The following is a 16296-nucleotide window of genomic DNA, read 5'->3' as shown; positions in this document are numbered from 1 at the left end:
CTCAGTCCGTCCGCAATTGAGGAGTCGATCCGTGGTCTCCACCCGAGTTTCTGCGCTGCAGAGGACGGCAGAGCCGGCACTTCACTTCCCGGGCGAGTCCTGCGTAAATATTATGACTTACACAAACAATATTCTGGTGCATTAAAAAAAAAAAAAAAAAAAGAAGAAGTGCGGAGACTTCTCTGTGCGGGGGCATCGCATCACAATGACTATTAAGATGATCGAACTGGGCTTTTTCCTGATTTTTTTTTTTTCTATTTCAAGAAGTGAACATGTTTACATTTTGCTGTGTAAACATCCTGCCCATGCAGCCGCCTGCTTATTTTGTTCAGAAATGTGGAGGGTCTTTTGAATATGGAAGGGGACGGGGGGTACACTATATGAAAAAAAAGGTTTAGCGAGGCACTGTCATCTAAAGAATAAGTTTAAACAATAAAAATACAAAACGGTGTCCTGGGGTGCTGCACGATCACGTGGCGTACGTAAAAACTCGCACCCATCTTTTATGAAGTAGCGCAGATGTATATTATTATAATGGTATTTTATTTGGATTGGAATAACATTTTTAAACATTTTAAAAGAAAAGTAAGACTCCGATGTTAACACCCAAATCAAATCAATAACACTTAAAACACAGTTTTTAATATTGCGTCACTAAAGTATAGTTATTCAGTTTCTATGGAAGATTTGACCTTTTTCAACGAAAGGAAAGTTGTTGTTTTTTTTAAATTGCAAAGTAAAAAGTGAGTGCACCCAGATGTGCATTTACAGCCCACCACTGGAGTAGGAGGGGAACTGGGCGGGTCCCGCTCTTTTTTTTTTTTTTTTTTTTTTTTTTTTGGGACGGCCAAGACATGCTGCTTCCATCGCGCCGATGGCAACAGAGAAGTAAAAAAGTCAGCAGGAGAACACGCAGCAAGTGAAGTGGAAAGCGGCTCCCGTTCTGCTCCTCGTCCCACTTTGGAAAAAAAAAAAAAAAAACTTTTGGACGAGAAATTCTGTCAGGAACTTCCCCGCATCGAGAGTTCCTTTTTTTTTTTTACATTTTCACCCCGCCTTCATTATTATTATTAATTTATATTGGTGTCCTTATGCCGGTGAGTTGACATCGTCTCGTCTAGAAGCTGTGGAGGTGGAAGACGTTCGAGTCTTCTCGCACCGCAGTGCGCCCCATTCGGTCTAATCCATGACGGCAGAGGTCCAGCAGCCCCACGCGCAGACTCCTGGCCAGAGCAGCCCCATGTCTGCTCCGGACAAGACCGCCGTGATGGACGCCGCCTCCTCCGCCTCTTCCTCTTCCTCCAGCGCCAAAGCCAAGAAGACCAACGCCGGAATCCGCCGGCCGGAGAAGCCCCCTTACTCCTACATCGCCCTGATCGTCATGGCCATCCAGAGCTCGCCCACCAAGCGGCTGACCCTCAGCGAGATCTACCAGTTCCTGCAGAGCCGCTTCCCCTTCTTCCGGGGCTCGTACCAGGGCTGGAAGAACTCGGTGCGCCACAATTTGTCCCTCAACGAGTGCTTCATCAAGCTGCCCAAGGGGCTGGGGCGGCCGGGCAAGGGCCACTACTGGACCATCGACCCGGCGAGCGAGTTCATGTTCGAGGAGGGCTCCTTCCGGAGGAGACCCCGAGGCTTCAGGCGCAAGTGCCAAGCGCTCAAGCCCATGTACAGCATGATGAACGGCTTGGGCTTCAACCACATCCCCGAGTCGTACAACTTCCAGGGGGGCGGCGGGGGGCTGTCCTGCCCCCCCAACAGCTTGTCGCTGGACAGCGGGATCGGGATGATGAACGGACACATGGACGGGATGGCGCTGTCCGGGCATTCCATGACGCACTTGTCGGCCAACGGCGGCCACTCGTACATGGGCAGCTGCGCCGCGTCCGCCGCCGAGGGGGGCTACCCCCACCACGACCAGTCCGCCTCGCCTCTGCTCGCCAGCGGCGGCGTGATGGAGCCGCACCCGGTCTACTCCGGGCCGGCTTCGGCCTGGGCTCCGGCGCCCGCGTCGGCCTCTCTCAGTAACGGAGCTTCCTACGTCAAACAGCAGCCGCTGTCCCCGTGCAACGCGGGGGCCAACCCGCTGCAGCCCAGCCTGCCCACCGCGCACCCGCTGGAGCAGCCGTACCTGCACCAGAACGGCCACACGGCCGCAGACCTGCAAGGTAGGCGCGTGCACCCGGCGTGGAAAAATAGGAAAACAGTGCGGCCGCATAATTATTAGTGTTGGGCCAAGTTGAAGTGCTCCGCTGACCGTGCGCCAAGCGCGGGGGCCTTGGTGGGAACAAAAACGAGACGCTGGAGTCCAAACGAACATTTCACTCCAAGTAAAATTACGGGGGCGGGAAAAAACAAAAAAAAAAAACAAAAAACGATTTAATCGTGGAGGCTTGAGACCGCGATGGAACATAAGAAAAGGCGGTGCCAATGAAGCCTCCATTTAAAAAAAAAAAAAAATCATCTAACATATTTCAAACTTGCGCAGACATTAAATAGACGTGGCGAATCGTGTAATTATTTTTGAAAAAATAGCGTGCACATATTGGAGAAATGCATTTGGACCGACGTCCGTGAACAATGTTTTGTTGCAGAAATCTAAACACAGTGAACTAAAATTCATGTTAAACTAAACTAGCGCACCTTCAATTTCATTGCAATTATATTTATTTCCGGCATCTCTCCCTCGCTATTCATTTGTCACGTTGACGACCATTACTTTTATTCTAGTTTAAAAAGAAATGGGGGGAGCGGTAATGTCAATGGCGAAGGGGCTTGATATCTTATATACAGATGACCGTTTTCTAAACGTGTGCATGTGTGTGTGTGTGTGTGTGTGTGTGTGTGTGTTTGTGTGTGTGCAGGCATCCCTCGGTACCATTCCCAGTCACCGAGCATGTGCGACCGGAAGGAGTTCGTGTTCTCCTTCAACGCCATGACGTCGTCGGCCATGCACTCCCCCAGCAGCGGCTCCTACTACCACCACCAGCAGGTCTCCTACCAGGACATCAAGCCGTGCGTCATGTGATGCGGGCTCGGTTCGGTTCGGTTCAGCTGAAACCAGAAGGACAAGAAAACCACTGAGGGGATGTGAAGGCCTGGACAAAGACAAGCCGGACTACTTTTTCATCCCCCTTCTTTCGTCTCACACGAGAGCAGCCCTCTGTCGTGATGATGATGATGATAATAATAATATATAATAATACAAACTTTTCCGTGCCGTCATCCTGGAGCGGCGGAGTGATAGTCTGCTGACGTTTGGTACTAAGTCCTGCAGCGCGGATGACTACAACTTCACACTTTTTTTTGTCCAATTTTTTTTCTTCTTCGTCCTTGTAAGAAAAAAAAAAGAAAAGAAAAAAGGCACACTATTTTCTGTATTCTCTTTCTTTGGCATATTACACTATTTTGGACTTCCAGTGACACGAACTCTTGGGGACATTGTACTCAATATGTCAATTTTTTTTACTGTCTAAAAAATGATAAGGCACTTTTGAATAGCCTATAAGCGCAATTTTTTTTTATTTATTCTGAAGGCCTGCATATTTTTAATTTCAGGCGAATTTGGCCAAGGAGGTGTTATAGCTTTATTGGCAATATTTGTCAGAACGCTTGTTATTTGTTTTAAAATGAAAATGGAGGATATATTGTAAGCACCGTTTCTGTCGTTAGGATACGTAGACCATGAATTAATGCCAGCACTGTATATTGTTCTATATTGTTGGAGAATTTAGCGAGGGTCATCTTTATTACAATCTGAAAGAAATAAAATATTTGTTGGGCTGTTGACGCCTAAATTCTCAAAACCGATACACTTGGATTTTTATTGAACACTCAAAACACGTGAACAAAACCGCACGAGACAATCGCAGAATGTATTATTATTATTGCTCATTTAACAGAAAAAATAATAATTCATTAGAACGTCATAAATTAGACGGACTTCAATCTCAGGTCAGGAAAAAAAAGTGTTTAAAATGTTTTTGCCTAATCCTTAAAAGAACGTAGCATTAGAATATTGTATTATGAACTATAATTACACAGAGACATTTTGTAGATAGTCACGTTTACAAACTAAATCTTTTCTTTTAAAATAAAATATAATGCAAATGCCGTGTTTGATAAGGATTATAAATTGATTTTCCTAAATTTGACCCTCAACACGTATACGAAAGCTTTCTGTACATATGATCAAATACATAAAAATATGCATTGTAAGAAAAATGTAAATTATTTTTTGACTGTCAATTTCGGATGTTTTTTTTTTTATTTACTAACCTTTGTGTTTTGTCTGTAGCCACAGAGCTGTTCCTAATATTTTGTCCCGATCAAATAACAAAATAAACGAAAATATTCAAACATGATAAAGTGCAGTTGTACCCTATACTGTAAACTGCAACCAAAACAACGAATACATCTGATGGTGTCGACAAAAACGGAAAAAAATAATTATTTTTCTTTTGAAGTGGTTTTATAAATTTAATGTAATTTGTTAATTAACCCTCTCTGGACCAAAGAAAATTTTGCAGAGAAAAAAATCTGACACTTTCAGAAAATGACACTCTGGACTTGAAATTTTCGATTATATTAATCCTGTTGCAAATTTGCAACCCCTGCCCGCAAAGGGTTGTGGCCATAATAATGTGGAATTCAACCACAAAGTTAATCTGAAAAGCAACACGCGACTATTTTAACTAAATACTTGAAAATTGCATTTCTTCCAGGTTAAAGTAACTTATTTTGATGAAAACGTCCCCCAAAAAAGAAGTCAACTCAGTCGTAAGATTTTATATGTTCATGCTCACTTGAATGTGCACGCAGGCAAGTCAGCGCATACGTGCATAGAACATTTTGCACCTCGGGCTGTAAAATGCGGTGCATTTAACACCAGCGGCTGCGCCGCGGAGTACTTGCACATATGGCCGAGCTGCAGCGGAATCTCATTCGAACTGATGACATCGGCCGAGGTGTGGCACGGCAAAAGCAGAGAGATGACTAACCGCAGCTGCTCCGCTGACCTGCAGGCCGGCGTTCCAGCGCCATAAAAAGCCCGACGGAGGCTGCTGGGTGCAGACTGACAGGACTTTGCTGGATGTGGGCGCCTGGAGAACTGAGCAGGTATGCAGTACATGAGCGTGGACGTAAGGCCATGTTAAAACACGACGGGGGACATGGCGCATGCGTCTAGTTCGAGGCACTAAATTGCGCCAAATATAAGTTTGGCTAATTGCAACGCGAAAAGAACTCAGCAAGTTTTGGTTTTCCATGCACTTTAACTTGATACAGATTACTTGTTAAAGTACATGTTGGGGGGGGGGGGGGGAGAAGCCGTATGAAGCTGTCTCAACAAATCTTTGGTATAGCAAAATTAGGTTCGATTGCGAAAATGTTATCAATTTGGTGAACCCTTGGGAGAAAAGAAGAGTCCGATTTAACAAACAATATGATACAATTTATTGCAACAGTTGCGATCTGGGGATATAATCTAATATTCATTTATATTCAACTGAATCCCTTCAGGCAGATGAGCTGTGGACATTCTTTTGTTACTTATGTTAATTACATTGCAGATATACATTGTAATGCGTTTGTGTGTGAGTCTGATAATAAAATAATGACACGCTGGCCACATTAAGCATGAATCCGAGACCCAATAAATAAATAAAGAGCTATAATGTCCACATAAAACCAAAGTCCTCCTAAAGTCAGTGATTTAACACATTTTTAAATCAATAACTGGAGGCCCTATTTTGGAGTGGTGTAAAACTGCTTAACAATATCCAGAGTGGATTCTTTTATTTGAATGCAAAACTACAACCAAGATTATGGATATAAAATTATCACTCCAAACTGAGCAGCGGTATGCTTGTAAAGGCATATTTTCTGACCCAGCTCTTGCACTGGATGCCCAAACACTCGAGCTGGAAAAGTGGGGAGGTGGAAGAAAAGCAAAGAACGCGTTCTGGCAAGATCTGGCCACACGGTGGTGCTGTTTGCAGACCTTTGGCCCAGAGCCATGTGGAGATCACCAGCAGGGTGTTTGGGACTGGGTAAGGAAAGCCCATTAAACCCAACACCTTTTTGGAGCGTGGGCTAAAGCCAGAAACACCCAAAGAAAACCAAACAAAAGCATCGAAAGAACAGGTCAACTCCACGCTGGCTGGGATTCAAACCCAGAACCTCTCAAATGGGAGGCAGATGTGCTCACCACTAAGCTACCATGCTGTTTGTGCATTTTAGTTATTAAACTAAAAAGGGGGGGAAAAAGGACTTTTCACATTTAGCTATTGTTGCATAATTTGTTTAAATGTTATGTTATACAAAATTTGTTATATAAAATTGTGGCCCTACTGTAATCAATTTTATGTGTATATGTATATATTATATATATATATATATATATATATATATATATATATATATACATACACGTAAACCAAACCAAATTGTTATAAGGCATTTCAAGGTTAGCGCACTTATTCTTCTGCTTTTACTACTCAGTCGTGCTCGTGGACGTCACTCTTGGAATCCACCGCCTCTGCGTCAGACGCCGGTGCGGGTCTGGCTTTCCGATTGGCCGGGCCGGGCCTCTTGCTGCGGCGCTGGCTCTTGGCCAGCTCGGCCTGCAGAAGGTGGCCATTCAGGCTCAGCCCCTGTAGAGCCTCCAGGGCCTTCTCGGCAGCCTCCGGGTTGCCGTAGTCCAAGAAGGCGCGGTGCTGCGCTCCCTGCCAGGTGAGCCGCAGCGGGGCCGCCTCCCTCTCTCGGAGGGACGTCTTCAGCTCGCTGACGCGCAAGCCTGTGGGGATCCCCCCCAGATAAACTGTGGTCACACCGGGCGGGATCTTGCTCTGGGTCACAACTTGGCCTCCAGTCTCTTCTGGACTCTTCTCCTTGATATTCCTTCCACTTTGCGCCTTCCTTTTCCTCCTTTCGGCGCCGTCTCCCTCACTTCCTCGACTTTCTTTTCTCACTCGAGCCGGACGCTGTCTGGCGTTCGGTTGTGGTTCCTTACTTTTCTCCTCCTTGGCCTCCTCTTCGGAATCCTGACCGATCGCTTTTTGCCTCGGCTTGCGTCTGCTTTGCTTCTTCGGGGGACCGGTTTGCAAAGGGGGCCCGGCTGAGGGAGGCCCCGCCCCCAGTGTGACGTCCTTCCCTGCCTGCTCCTCCAGAGCCAGGAGCTTCTTCAGGATGGGGATCTTCTCCAGCTTTTCTGTGTCCAGCTGAGGACACAAAATTGGCAATCTTAGTTATAATGAAAGAGGATGCCATCAATGTACAGATGCAATACTATTCAAAGTACCTCCCCCCCCAAAAAAAAAAATAAAAATACACCTGCTCGCCAAGTACCAATGACAGTAGGGATGTAGGCTTGGGTAAGGAGTCACCAAACATTTTTGAAACCAAGAGCAACTTCTTGGGTACTGACTAAGATCCTTTTTTTTTTCATAAAATTGCTCAAATTATTGTGAGGAAAATAATTGTAAAAGTCATTACGCCTACTAGCTTATTTCCATGAGCGCTACTGAACTTGGAGCTTCAAATTTTATTTTTTGTCAATATTGTTTTTTTCGTATTCTCACCAACACAAGTGTGATTAAAAAAAAAAAGTAAAAGTGTGCTTTTTAAAAATAGCTACACCAAGTTCACGGGCTACTCGTGGTCCTTGGGGGGGGGGGGGGGTTACCTGCAGCCAGTGGGCACCATGTTTGTGAACCCTGGTCTAAGTCACCATGAAATACATTTGAGTCCCAAAACGTACAGAGCTCGTGCGCCTACGTCACCGAAATCACGTGACCCGCCATGTTCAATGCTAAGTCGGTTGGAGACGACATGAAAATACGTCTCCCAGAGTTTTGTTTGATACCGTTAAACATTTAGAAGGTGATAATAAATGAAGATACGTGGAAAAATGAGAGACACTTGGCATAGAGGACCCATACTTAATGCCGAAGTCGAGTTTTTCGCCGATAAGAAATTGGACCGGTAACCCTGTTCCACTTGTCTTGGACAACTGGATCTACACATGGATCTGGTGAGTAAATTGTCGAGATTTATTAATTATAGATATCATTAATAAAGAACACTTTGAAAACATTAATTCCAAATAGAATCAACTTTAAAGTTAAATCCAACTCATCTGTACTTAGGCGGTGATTATTTCATTTACGGCTCAAGGTGCTCAGGCGTGCACCCCTAGTTTCCGAATCAAAGTTTGAGCCACAATCTCACGTCAAGCAGTTAATAAAATGAAATAAAACCAACAAATTATGTGAACCATCTCATATGTCTAAAGCCTGTGCCATAATAACAATCACTCACATCCTTTTGTGGCAGCAGGACAGTTTGCTTCCCAAGCGGTTAAAAATAAGACCCAAGCCTTGATTTGTTGCGTCTTGGAGCGCGTTTGGCAGCCTTTGATGCTGACCGGCCCAGACGAGAATACACAAGGCTATTGTTTTTACAGTGGCCTGTTTGACCTGACAACACCCTCGGCCCCCCCACAACCCCTGCCTCCGTGGAACCCGCACAGACGACGCTTTGATGATCGCACACGGCCTTCCTGCCGATGAGGTCAGCGGGTCCTGTTTACGGACAAGTGTCTTGAGGAGCCCCGGTGGTTTGCACACAAACGCCGCGATCGTGTCTAATAAGAGGTAAATTATTGTAGGGCCAAAAAAAAAAAAAAAATGGGCACTTTCTCTGAAATTTAAATGCAGTTGTAATACAATTCAGATGTCAAAAGTATTGAGAAATTGCTACAAATTTCATGAAACCTTTTCAGAACAGATATTGTAACTGAGGCCCTCTCAGGTCCACCATCACACAGCCCTTAACTCACAAATGTTCTGGATAAATGGACAAGTTCCCATAGCAAAACACCTTGTCCGCAATCTTGTTCATTTTTTTTTATCCTACTATTTTAATTCATTTATTTAAAATTAGTTTTTGAAAAAAGCGTGGCTACAACAAGCCTGTAGAGGGCGTTGTTCTGAAAAGTGATCAAATGACTCTCCGGACAAACGAACTGAATTGAACTACTGAGAACATAATATTGAATACTCTGTCATTCAATAAATATCCATATTAACCTGTAATGGAGAGGTTTCCAAATTTTCTTCAGTTTAGTGTCATCATGACAAAATACAGTAACTTTTTACAATTTTGCTGTTTTAACGTCAACATTACAAAAGTCTGCATAACTTGTACAAATCGGCTCTGAAGCCTTTACCTTGGTCCAGATGATTCCTTGTGGCTTGGGAGACAAGCAGTTTGTCTTAATGACTCTGCTCGGTGTGAGAATGTAGTCCACTGTCAAATCATGTTTTTCCATGAGCTCTTCGGGAATGTCCACCACCTGAAGACGAAAAGCGTCACAATAGTCACCAGATTGTTGTGGTACGCAATAGGGATGACCCGATTCAACATTTTCACTTCCTAGCCCATACAGATATTACAACCTTGAATTTGGAATAACCAAACACAATTTACTTACAGTATTTTGAAGTATGGATTGTTAGAAAAGGCACGATGAAGCGATATTGCGCAAACAGAAAATAATCAGAAACAGTGAGAATGAGGAAAAACTGATCCATTGATTAGTAACCAATGACTTACATAAAGTAACCTTAAAATGAAGAATGTACTAGTTGAATAGAAAAGAGAGAGAGAGAGAGAGAGAGAGAAGAGAGAGAGAGAGAGAGAGAGAGAGAGAGAGAGAGAGAGAGCAAGCGAAAGACTTATAGGAAGACCTGAACAACAACTTGAATAAAACCAATATAAATACTTATTTAGGTAGCAAAATAACACAACTGCTTGACTTAAACATAAGCATATTCTCCATTTGCACATTCGATTACACAAATAATAATTAGAAAAACCATGAAAAATATTTTTTATGAATAAGTAATACAAATGCAAGGTGCAAAAAAAAAGAAAAATAAGTTCACATTTTTTTTTTGCTCTCACACATATGGGACAAAACGCTTTTGAACTTCTTGATGCAAATGGGGTTTAATATTACTGACAATCGCTGCTCCTGCTGCGCACATCTTGGCCTCTGAGGAGCAGTGTGAGACCCAGCGATACACACTGTGAGGTGGGGTTCAACGCTAATTTTCGTTAGCTTCTCAATGGTGTTTTCAGCTTTGAGCTAGAGATTTTTGTCAAGTCTCTTTGCCCCATTTGTAACATGACCCTTGCCCAAATTCCTTGAGTCTTACATTTGAGAGTACCGTAATTTCCAGCCTATAAGCCGCGACTTTTTTCCACAGGCTTTCAACCCTGCGGTTTATGTGTTGATGCGGCTAATTTGTGCATTTTTTCTAACGGCCGCAAAGGGGCACTCGAGAGGAAAAGGTAAGAATGAAACTGGTGGAATATATGTGCCGAGGAAGTGACTTTTAACACCCTGTTAGTGCTGTGCTAGGATGTTACTGCCATGTCTCAGTGATTTTCACCGGTATGTTTTTTTTTTTTTTTAACCGACCCTGTTAGCGCGGCGCTAGCGTTAAACTCTGTGTACCGTCTTTCATGGTAAGTATCTCGTGTTTTAATGTGGGTTTTAATGTAGGCACTTGTAGGCTTTTACACAGCTGTGGCGTATGTATATACCAAATAGTATTTCCTTTACAAAGGTACTGGGTAAGGCTTATAATCAGGTGCGCTCTGAAGGCCAGGAATTACGGTAATACCACTTTCAAACCGACCCATGAGATACAGATAATTAGATCGCTACTTAGTCAGGGTTTGCACATCCAATTCTTCCCCTCGCCAATGAAACAGGATGCGGCAAAGCGAATATTGCTCACATTCGCTATGTTGGTGGATAAAATTGCCTGTGTCAAAATTTAAAAGCCCTTCCTGATGAAAGTTCAAGTGAGAGGCGCTGTTGTTTTACTTTTTCCTCTGCTTCATAAAATACTTCAATCCGCTTTTCAGCCAGTGTTAGCAAAGTGGTCCGACTCACGGGCTTTCCAAGCTGCGGGGAGCGGCGCATCAGCAAAGATGAGACCCGATGCCACACGGTGCCGATTTGACTATGTACATTTGAAATGTTGGCGGTCAATGTGTCCCGATCGAAGCAGGCCCGTAAATAGCAAGCTAGTCATTTGAAAACTGATGGCAAATAGTCACTCCCCACCCCCTACGTAATTTAGACTACTTTGTCCTGCTTTTAAACTCTGTTATAAATAATCTCACAGTTAAAATTAGCCTACTAATGTTTCCCAGCAAAGATCCAGGAATATTAATGTTTATCTTCAAAAAAAAAAAAAAAAAGTTGAATTTGAGCAAATTCTATCTTAATTTCTTAAGATCTTTCTTGAGAATGGTCAAATAAGAAGTGACTCAAACATTTTTAATATTTAAGTTTACCATTTAGACCGCTTTTATACTCACATCTTGGTGATGAAATGTATCACTTCTTTTCTATACTTGGCTGACACTGACAGCAGTGCTATTGCTCCTGGTAAAAGTGTCATCAGACAATTGAATTTTTATGAGGCATAAAGTTCGATCAATAAGACGATATTGCACTGTGATTGAAGGTTTTTCTTTTCCCAATTCAATAGTAAAATAAAGGTCTGTTCATTTCAATTTGTCATATTTCGGTCTGGCCTATATGGTGGGACCTTTCGATGTACTCTATTTCAACAAGCGGAAGTCCAAGCATTGCGCAACATTGAGCCAAACCATTAAGTACACCCCCAGTTTCTAATCTGTGTTAGTGAAAATTATTACTTTTTGATTTGTTTTTTTTTCCCCCTCAAAAGAAACAAACCTGACAGTCATGGACAACAGTGACCACCACAGTGGACTCGTCCACAGCTCCCATTGAGGCCATCATTGCGTACTCCAGGTCAGCGAAGCCCTCCCCTTTTCCAATCCGGAAACCTGGAAAAGTCAGATGAACATTTTAAAAGCTGTTTTTCAAGATGGGATTCACAGACAAATTACTGCAATGGGTTATGCTTCAGAGTCTGGCCTCGCTGCAGGAGTTGTAACGCTGGTATCACTCCAAAAAGGAAGTTCAAAGTACTACGATGTTTTCCAAGCATCAGTGAGACCTTATCAGGTTTCTGCTAAGCACAGCAAGAATAGATACTAGCTGATTTGCATCAAATAGCTAATTGCTCACTTGGCCTGCTATGAAGCTTCTTTCAAAGAATAGAACGCTCGACGCGTCCGTGTTCGTGAACATAATCGGTGTTCGTGGCAACAAGCTAGCGATACATTGTAATAAACATTCCTGTCGCCAATCGTGATGTATTGTTGAGGGGGTGCGGGCTGGGGGGAAGCACGCATCGCGGGACTGCCGTAAATAGGAGGCCGGCTTGCTAGAACGCACCTTTATGTGTGTGCGCTCGACGCATTGGCCAAACCTGAATCAAGCGACGAGGTGGATGATAGTCTAATGTCTTTTTTTGAGGGGGGGCACGCCGTCACACTGCCTCGCGCTCAACGCATTGAGCACCCCTGGTGTAACTGAATTTCCTTTGACATGGCTCATGATGTTGATGACTTTGGACGTAAATGCGCTCGCAGTACGGGAAGCAGCTCGGAAAATGCGCTTTCGGCCTAACTTCCGTACATGCTCAGTATGGTTAACTTGCATTTCCGGTTTCCGGGTGAATACTGATTGTTGAGGAACGCGCTTGTTTAATTAACAACGTTTATGAAAGAAACACGTAAATTAATGTCAAGACTACACAAAATAAGCAACGTCTTGCAAAATCTATTTTTTCAACTCGTAACAATATTTACGCGCATGATTTTTCGTGCTCGACTGTGCAGATTTTCGAGCACGGAGATGTGCGGTCGCGCTCGTCTAATGTGAGTGCCTGATACACACTTATGATGAACATAACTAAAATGAGAGCCAACTCACTATTGACTTTTTCATGAGGATTTGAAGCGGGAAACAAAAGCAGATAATCTTATCACAACAACTTAGAGGATGAGGTCGCACTACAGTTTTAGACCAGTGATTTCCAACCTTTATAGAGCCATGGCACATATTTTACAATTGAAAAATCCGACAGTACACCAACAAAAATAAATATCACCAAAAATTGATCAATTAATTACTGTATGTACTTCCTGTCATCTAATACAAGCAGATTTTTTTCTTCTGTCCGTAATTGTGCCTCACTGGCATTAATTGATGATTATTTCTTGGAATAAATATTTTTTTAGCAATTACATAAAATTGGATAACTTCCCACGGCACACTAATGTACCCCAGCACACTGTTTGGCAATCACTGTTTTAGACTAATGAAAATATCGGGTAACAAACTACAGCAAAACCCAGTACAACTACTAAATGCGTCAAAGAAAACCCTGTGGCTTTGGGTTAACCTCCAGCCATTTGAAATTTGTTGTGCGTTGTAGCAAACGTCTGCTTTGCCATATACGTACTTACTGTATGTCAGGTTGCTCGAACTAAAGAGCACAACAATGAATTGCAAGGAGAATAAATAAATATAAATCGCTTTGATGATCGCACACGGCCTTCCTGCCGATGAGGTCAGCGGGTCCTGTTTACGGACAAGTGTCTTGAGGAGCCCCGGTGGTTTGCACACAAACGCACAACCACAATACACAACCACAATAAACCACAATAAACTGAATTAAGATGACTTTTAAAATAAAATATATGTCTGTCCCTTCTTGAATTTCTTTGTCTTTAGGTGGAGATACAATGTAGAGAGTAAGCCGCGATCACATGATAACCCAAAAATTACAATTAATAATTTCAATTAGCTCTCCCAAAGTCTGTAAAAAATATTTCCTTGAGGGTTGGCCATTTTCCTTCACACCGTGATTCCAAAACACCATGACAAACACGCACTTCCTCACCTTTCTCTGACACAGCCACAGAGCCGACAACCACGAGGTCGACCTTGACTTTGGCATCCAGGCCGATTGGCACGCTGAAGTCTTTCACGCCCTGCGGGTGAGGAAACAATTCACGATTGGCTTAATGGCGTGATTGTGAAGTAACTGGGTGAAAATGTAACATATGAGGCGCAAACCTGGGAGGAGGAGCATGTGCGCAGCTGCTCTTTGTTGGCTCCCTGTGGGGGGACTATCTTGTTAAAAAGCCCAGAACGAAGACGGGGAGTTGGAACCAATAAAGTTTTGTGGGCCTGTTAAAATAAATAAACAAATAAGCTGAATGAAACATAATGGGCCACTCAAATTGAACCGTGTGACGAATGCAGTACAGCAATACTGAATTACACCAATTGGGATAGTAATCCAATGATCCATTTATTAGAGTGCTTATCCTCACTAGGGTTGCAGGTGTGCTGGAGCCCATCGCAGCTAACTATGGGTGCGAGCCCAAACAGACAAACAACCACTCACACTCACACCAAAGAACAATTTAGTCTCCAATCAGCCAAAAAATACATATTTTAGAGACGCATGAGGAACCCAGATTACCCGGAGAGCACTCCCACAGGCATGGGGAAAAGATGGAAACACCATCCAGGAAGGTTGAACCCCGAATTCAAACCACCGACCTCAGAACTGTGAGGCGGCTGTGGAAAACACTTCTACAACGTGCCAGCTAAGGATTTTCATTGTACTTCTAATTTGCTGGTAAATGTGGAAAAAAATTAATCGGTAAATCTACAGAACTTCTACCTTCAAGTGTGCCTGTCAATGCTTACATCAGAATTTCACCAAACATTTTGGCAACCCCCAAAAAAAAATTCCAACATGAGTGAGCATCAACGGATCAATTTCGGACGAGTTTTTTTTTTTTTTTGAGTAATACATAAGATAATATAATACACTTGAAGTAATGGTAAGACATGAGCATCAGCATACACATCTTTTATTGTGAAAGTTAAGTCTGAGGTTTTGTTATTTTTTACAAATATGAGAAGGATGTAAAAAGGTGAAATATGCAAAGGACACAAATCACATTCATTTTCATATTTGTCATCCATCATTCAATTTTGATTGAATTTTATTCCCTAAATGCATCAACAAATATTAAATAAAAACAAAATATTTCCATTTTCAATCATTTCATTCTGAATGTGAGATTTGAGGCCAACACAACAGAATTTCAGGCATAATTAACATCTGTAACAGCCTGTGGTGGTAATTTCTGTCCATCAGTGTGTGTGTCCACCTGCAGCACTGCAAGTCGAGCCCCCTCAAGAGGTTTATCGGGATCCACCTTGACCTCATTTGTCTGGGTAAACACTTCCAGCTCAGACACCTTGGGGCAGGCGGTGAAAGCCCCCTGGTTGGAAAACAACAAAGTGTAATGTCGGATTAGGGAAATCGTCAACTTACTTCCAGCGTGATAAAGCGAGCATGCTGCTGAGGACTGTCTGGGTTTATTTTGATTGTCTGGCTGGACTTGAACTCCTGCAGGGCCGTGAGCCTGTTGCATGCTTCAACTGCACCCTGGCCAGTAGATACAAAGACAGGATTGATACTGAAGCAAACACTGCTGACTCGATCTGATCCACTGGTGTCAAAACTTTAGCAAGTAGCGTGGGACACAGGAATGGACCATCTCAAATCATTGAAGTGTACAGTTGGGGAGATTTCGGGTTGCTTGGAAGGAAGAAACGGGACCCGGAGCACTTTTCTCATCTTTATACATGAGCTATTCAGGTGAAATCAACCAGATATATCTAACAATAAGAAGACCTACAAACAGTAGCAGTTTAGTAGCGTGTGGCAACGTTTTTCACGGTTGTTCACGCTGTCGAGAGTAGAATTGATTTAAAAAAAAAAAAAAAAACTTGCCTTGAAATTTGGAATTCTGTTGTGGACGGGCCTTGGGAAATTAGCCAGATTATTCTCTTCGATGTAGTCCCAAACCTTTTGACGAATGTCCCATTTTGTTACTCCTGCGTGTGGGGGGGAAACGGCGAAAGTTAGCGAGCTACATGACGGTATTTTGCTAACAGTTTGCGACAGCGACGGCCTCGGATTCATTAGCGCGTTGGACCTACCTGGGTTGATTTTTATGAGGGGCTCCATGATGTTATGTGATGTAGATAATAATTTTCTAGCCGATATCTTTCGAAGTAAGCGCTTACACGTGAGATCCGCAAGTAACGTAAAACGACAGCAACAGCTGCGTGATAATGTTTATGCTGTGTACGGCGGCACGGGAGGGTCAAATTGCGCACAATTCTCCCCATAGTGAAAAAGCTCAGCGGCCTTCGCATTGTGATTAAACGTCGTTAGTAGTTTATTTGTGGCTAAATTATAACCCGGACAATAATGTAGACAGCATTGTTTTATACTAGTTGAGCGTACT

The 16296-nt window shown here is 43.1% G+C and overlaps 2 protein-coding genes across 3 annotated transcripts; one reads left to right on the top strand and one right to left on the bottom strand.

Moving 5' to 3' along the window:
- Window positions 1-896: 896 nt before the first annotated feature.
- foxf1 (forkhead box F1) lies at window positions 897-4374 on the top strand. The gene is made up of 2 exons (XM_061813942.1): window positions 897-2168; window positions 2865-4374. The coding sequence occupies exons 1-2, from the start codon at window positions 1187-1189 to the stop codon at window positions 3026-3028; spliced, it is 1146 nt and encodes a 381-aa protein (XP_061669926.1). The 5' UTR covers window positions 897-1186; the 3' UTR covers window positions 3029-4374.
- Window positions 4375-5319: 945 nt separating this feature from the next.
- Window positions 5320-16296, bottom strand: mthfsd (methenyltetrahydrofolate synthetase domain containing). 2 transcript variants are annotated; one of them, XM_061814581.1, is made up of 8 exons: window positions 15986-16296; window positions 15777-15880; window positions 15148-15261; window positions 14036-14149; window positions 13860-13950; window positions 11780-11892; window positions 9230-9355; window positions 5320-7220 (listed from the first exon to the last, which is right to left on the bottom strand). In XM_061814581.1, the coding sequence occupies exons 1-8, from the start codon at window positions 16011-16013 to the stop codon at window positions 6498-6500; spliced, it is 1413 nt and encodes a 470-aa protein (XP_061670565.1). In that variant the 5' UTR covers window positions 16014-16296; the 3' UTR covers window positions 5320-6497. The 2 variants fall into 2 exon arrangements, with proteins under 2 accessions (XP_061670565.1, XP_061670564.1); XM_061814580.1 differs by lacking the exon at window positions 15148-15261 and adding an exon at window positions 15315-15428 and having other exon boundaries at window positions 15986-16294.

The sequence above is a fragment of the Syngnathoides biaculeatus genome, chromosome 3 (genome assembly GCF_019802595.1).
Source record: "Syngnathoides biaculeatus isolate LvHL_M chromosome 3, ASM1980259v1, whole genome shotgun sequence".
NCBI lineage: Eukaryota > Metazoa > Chordata > Actinopteri > Syngnathiformes > Syngnathidae > Syngnathoides > Syngnathoides biaculeatus.
This window is presented reverse-complemented; position numbering and strand designations above follow the sequence as displayed.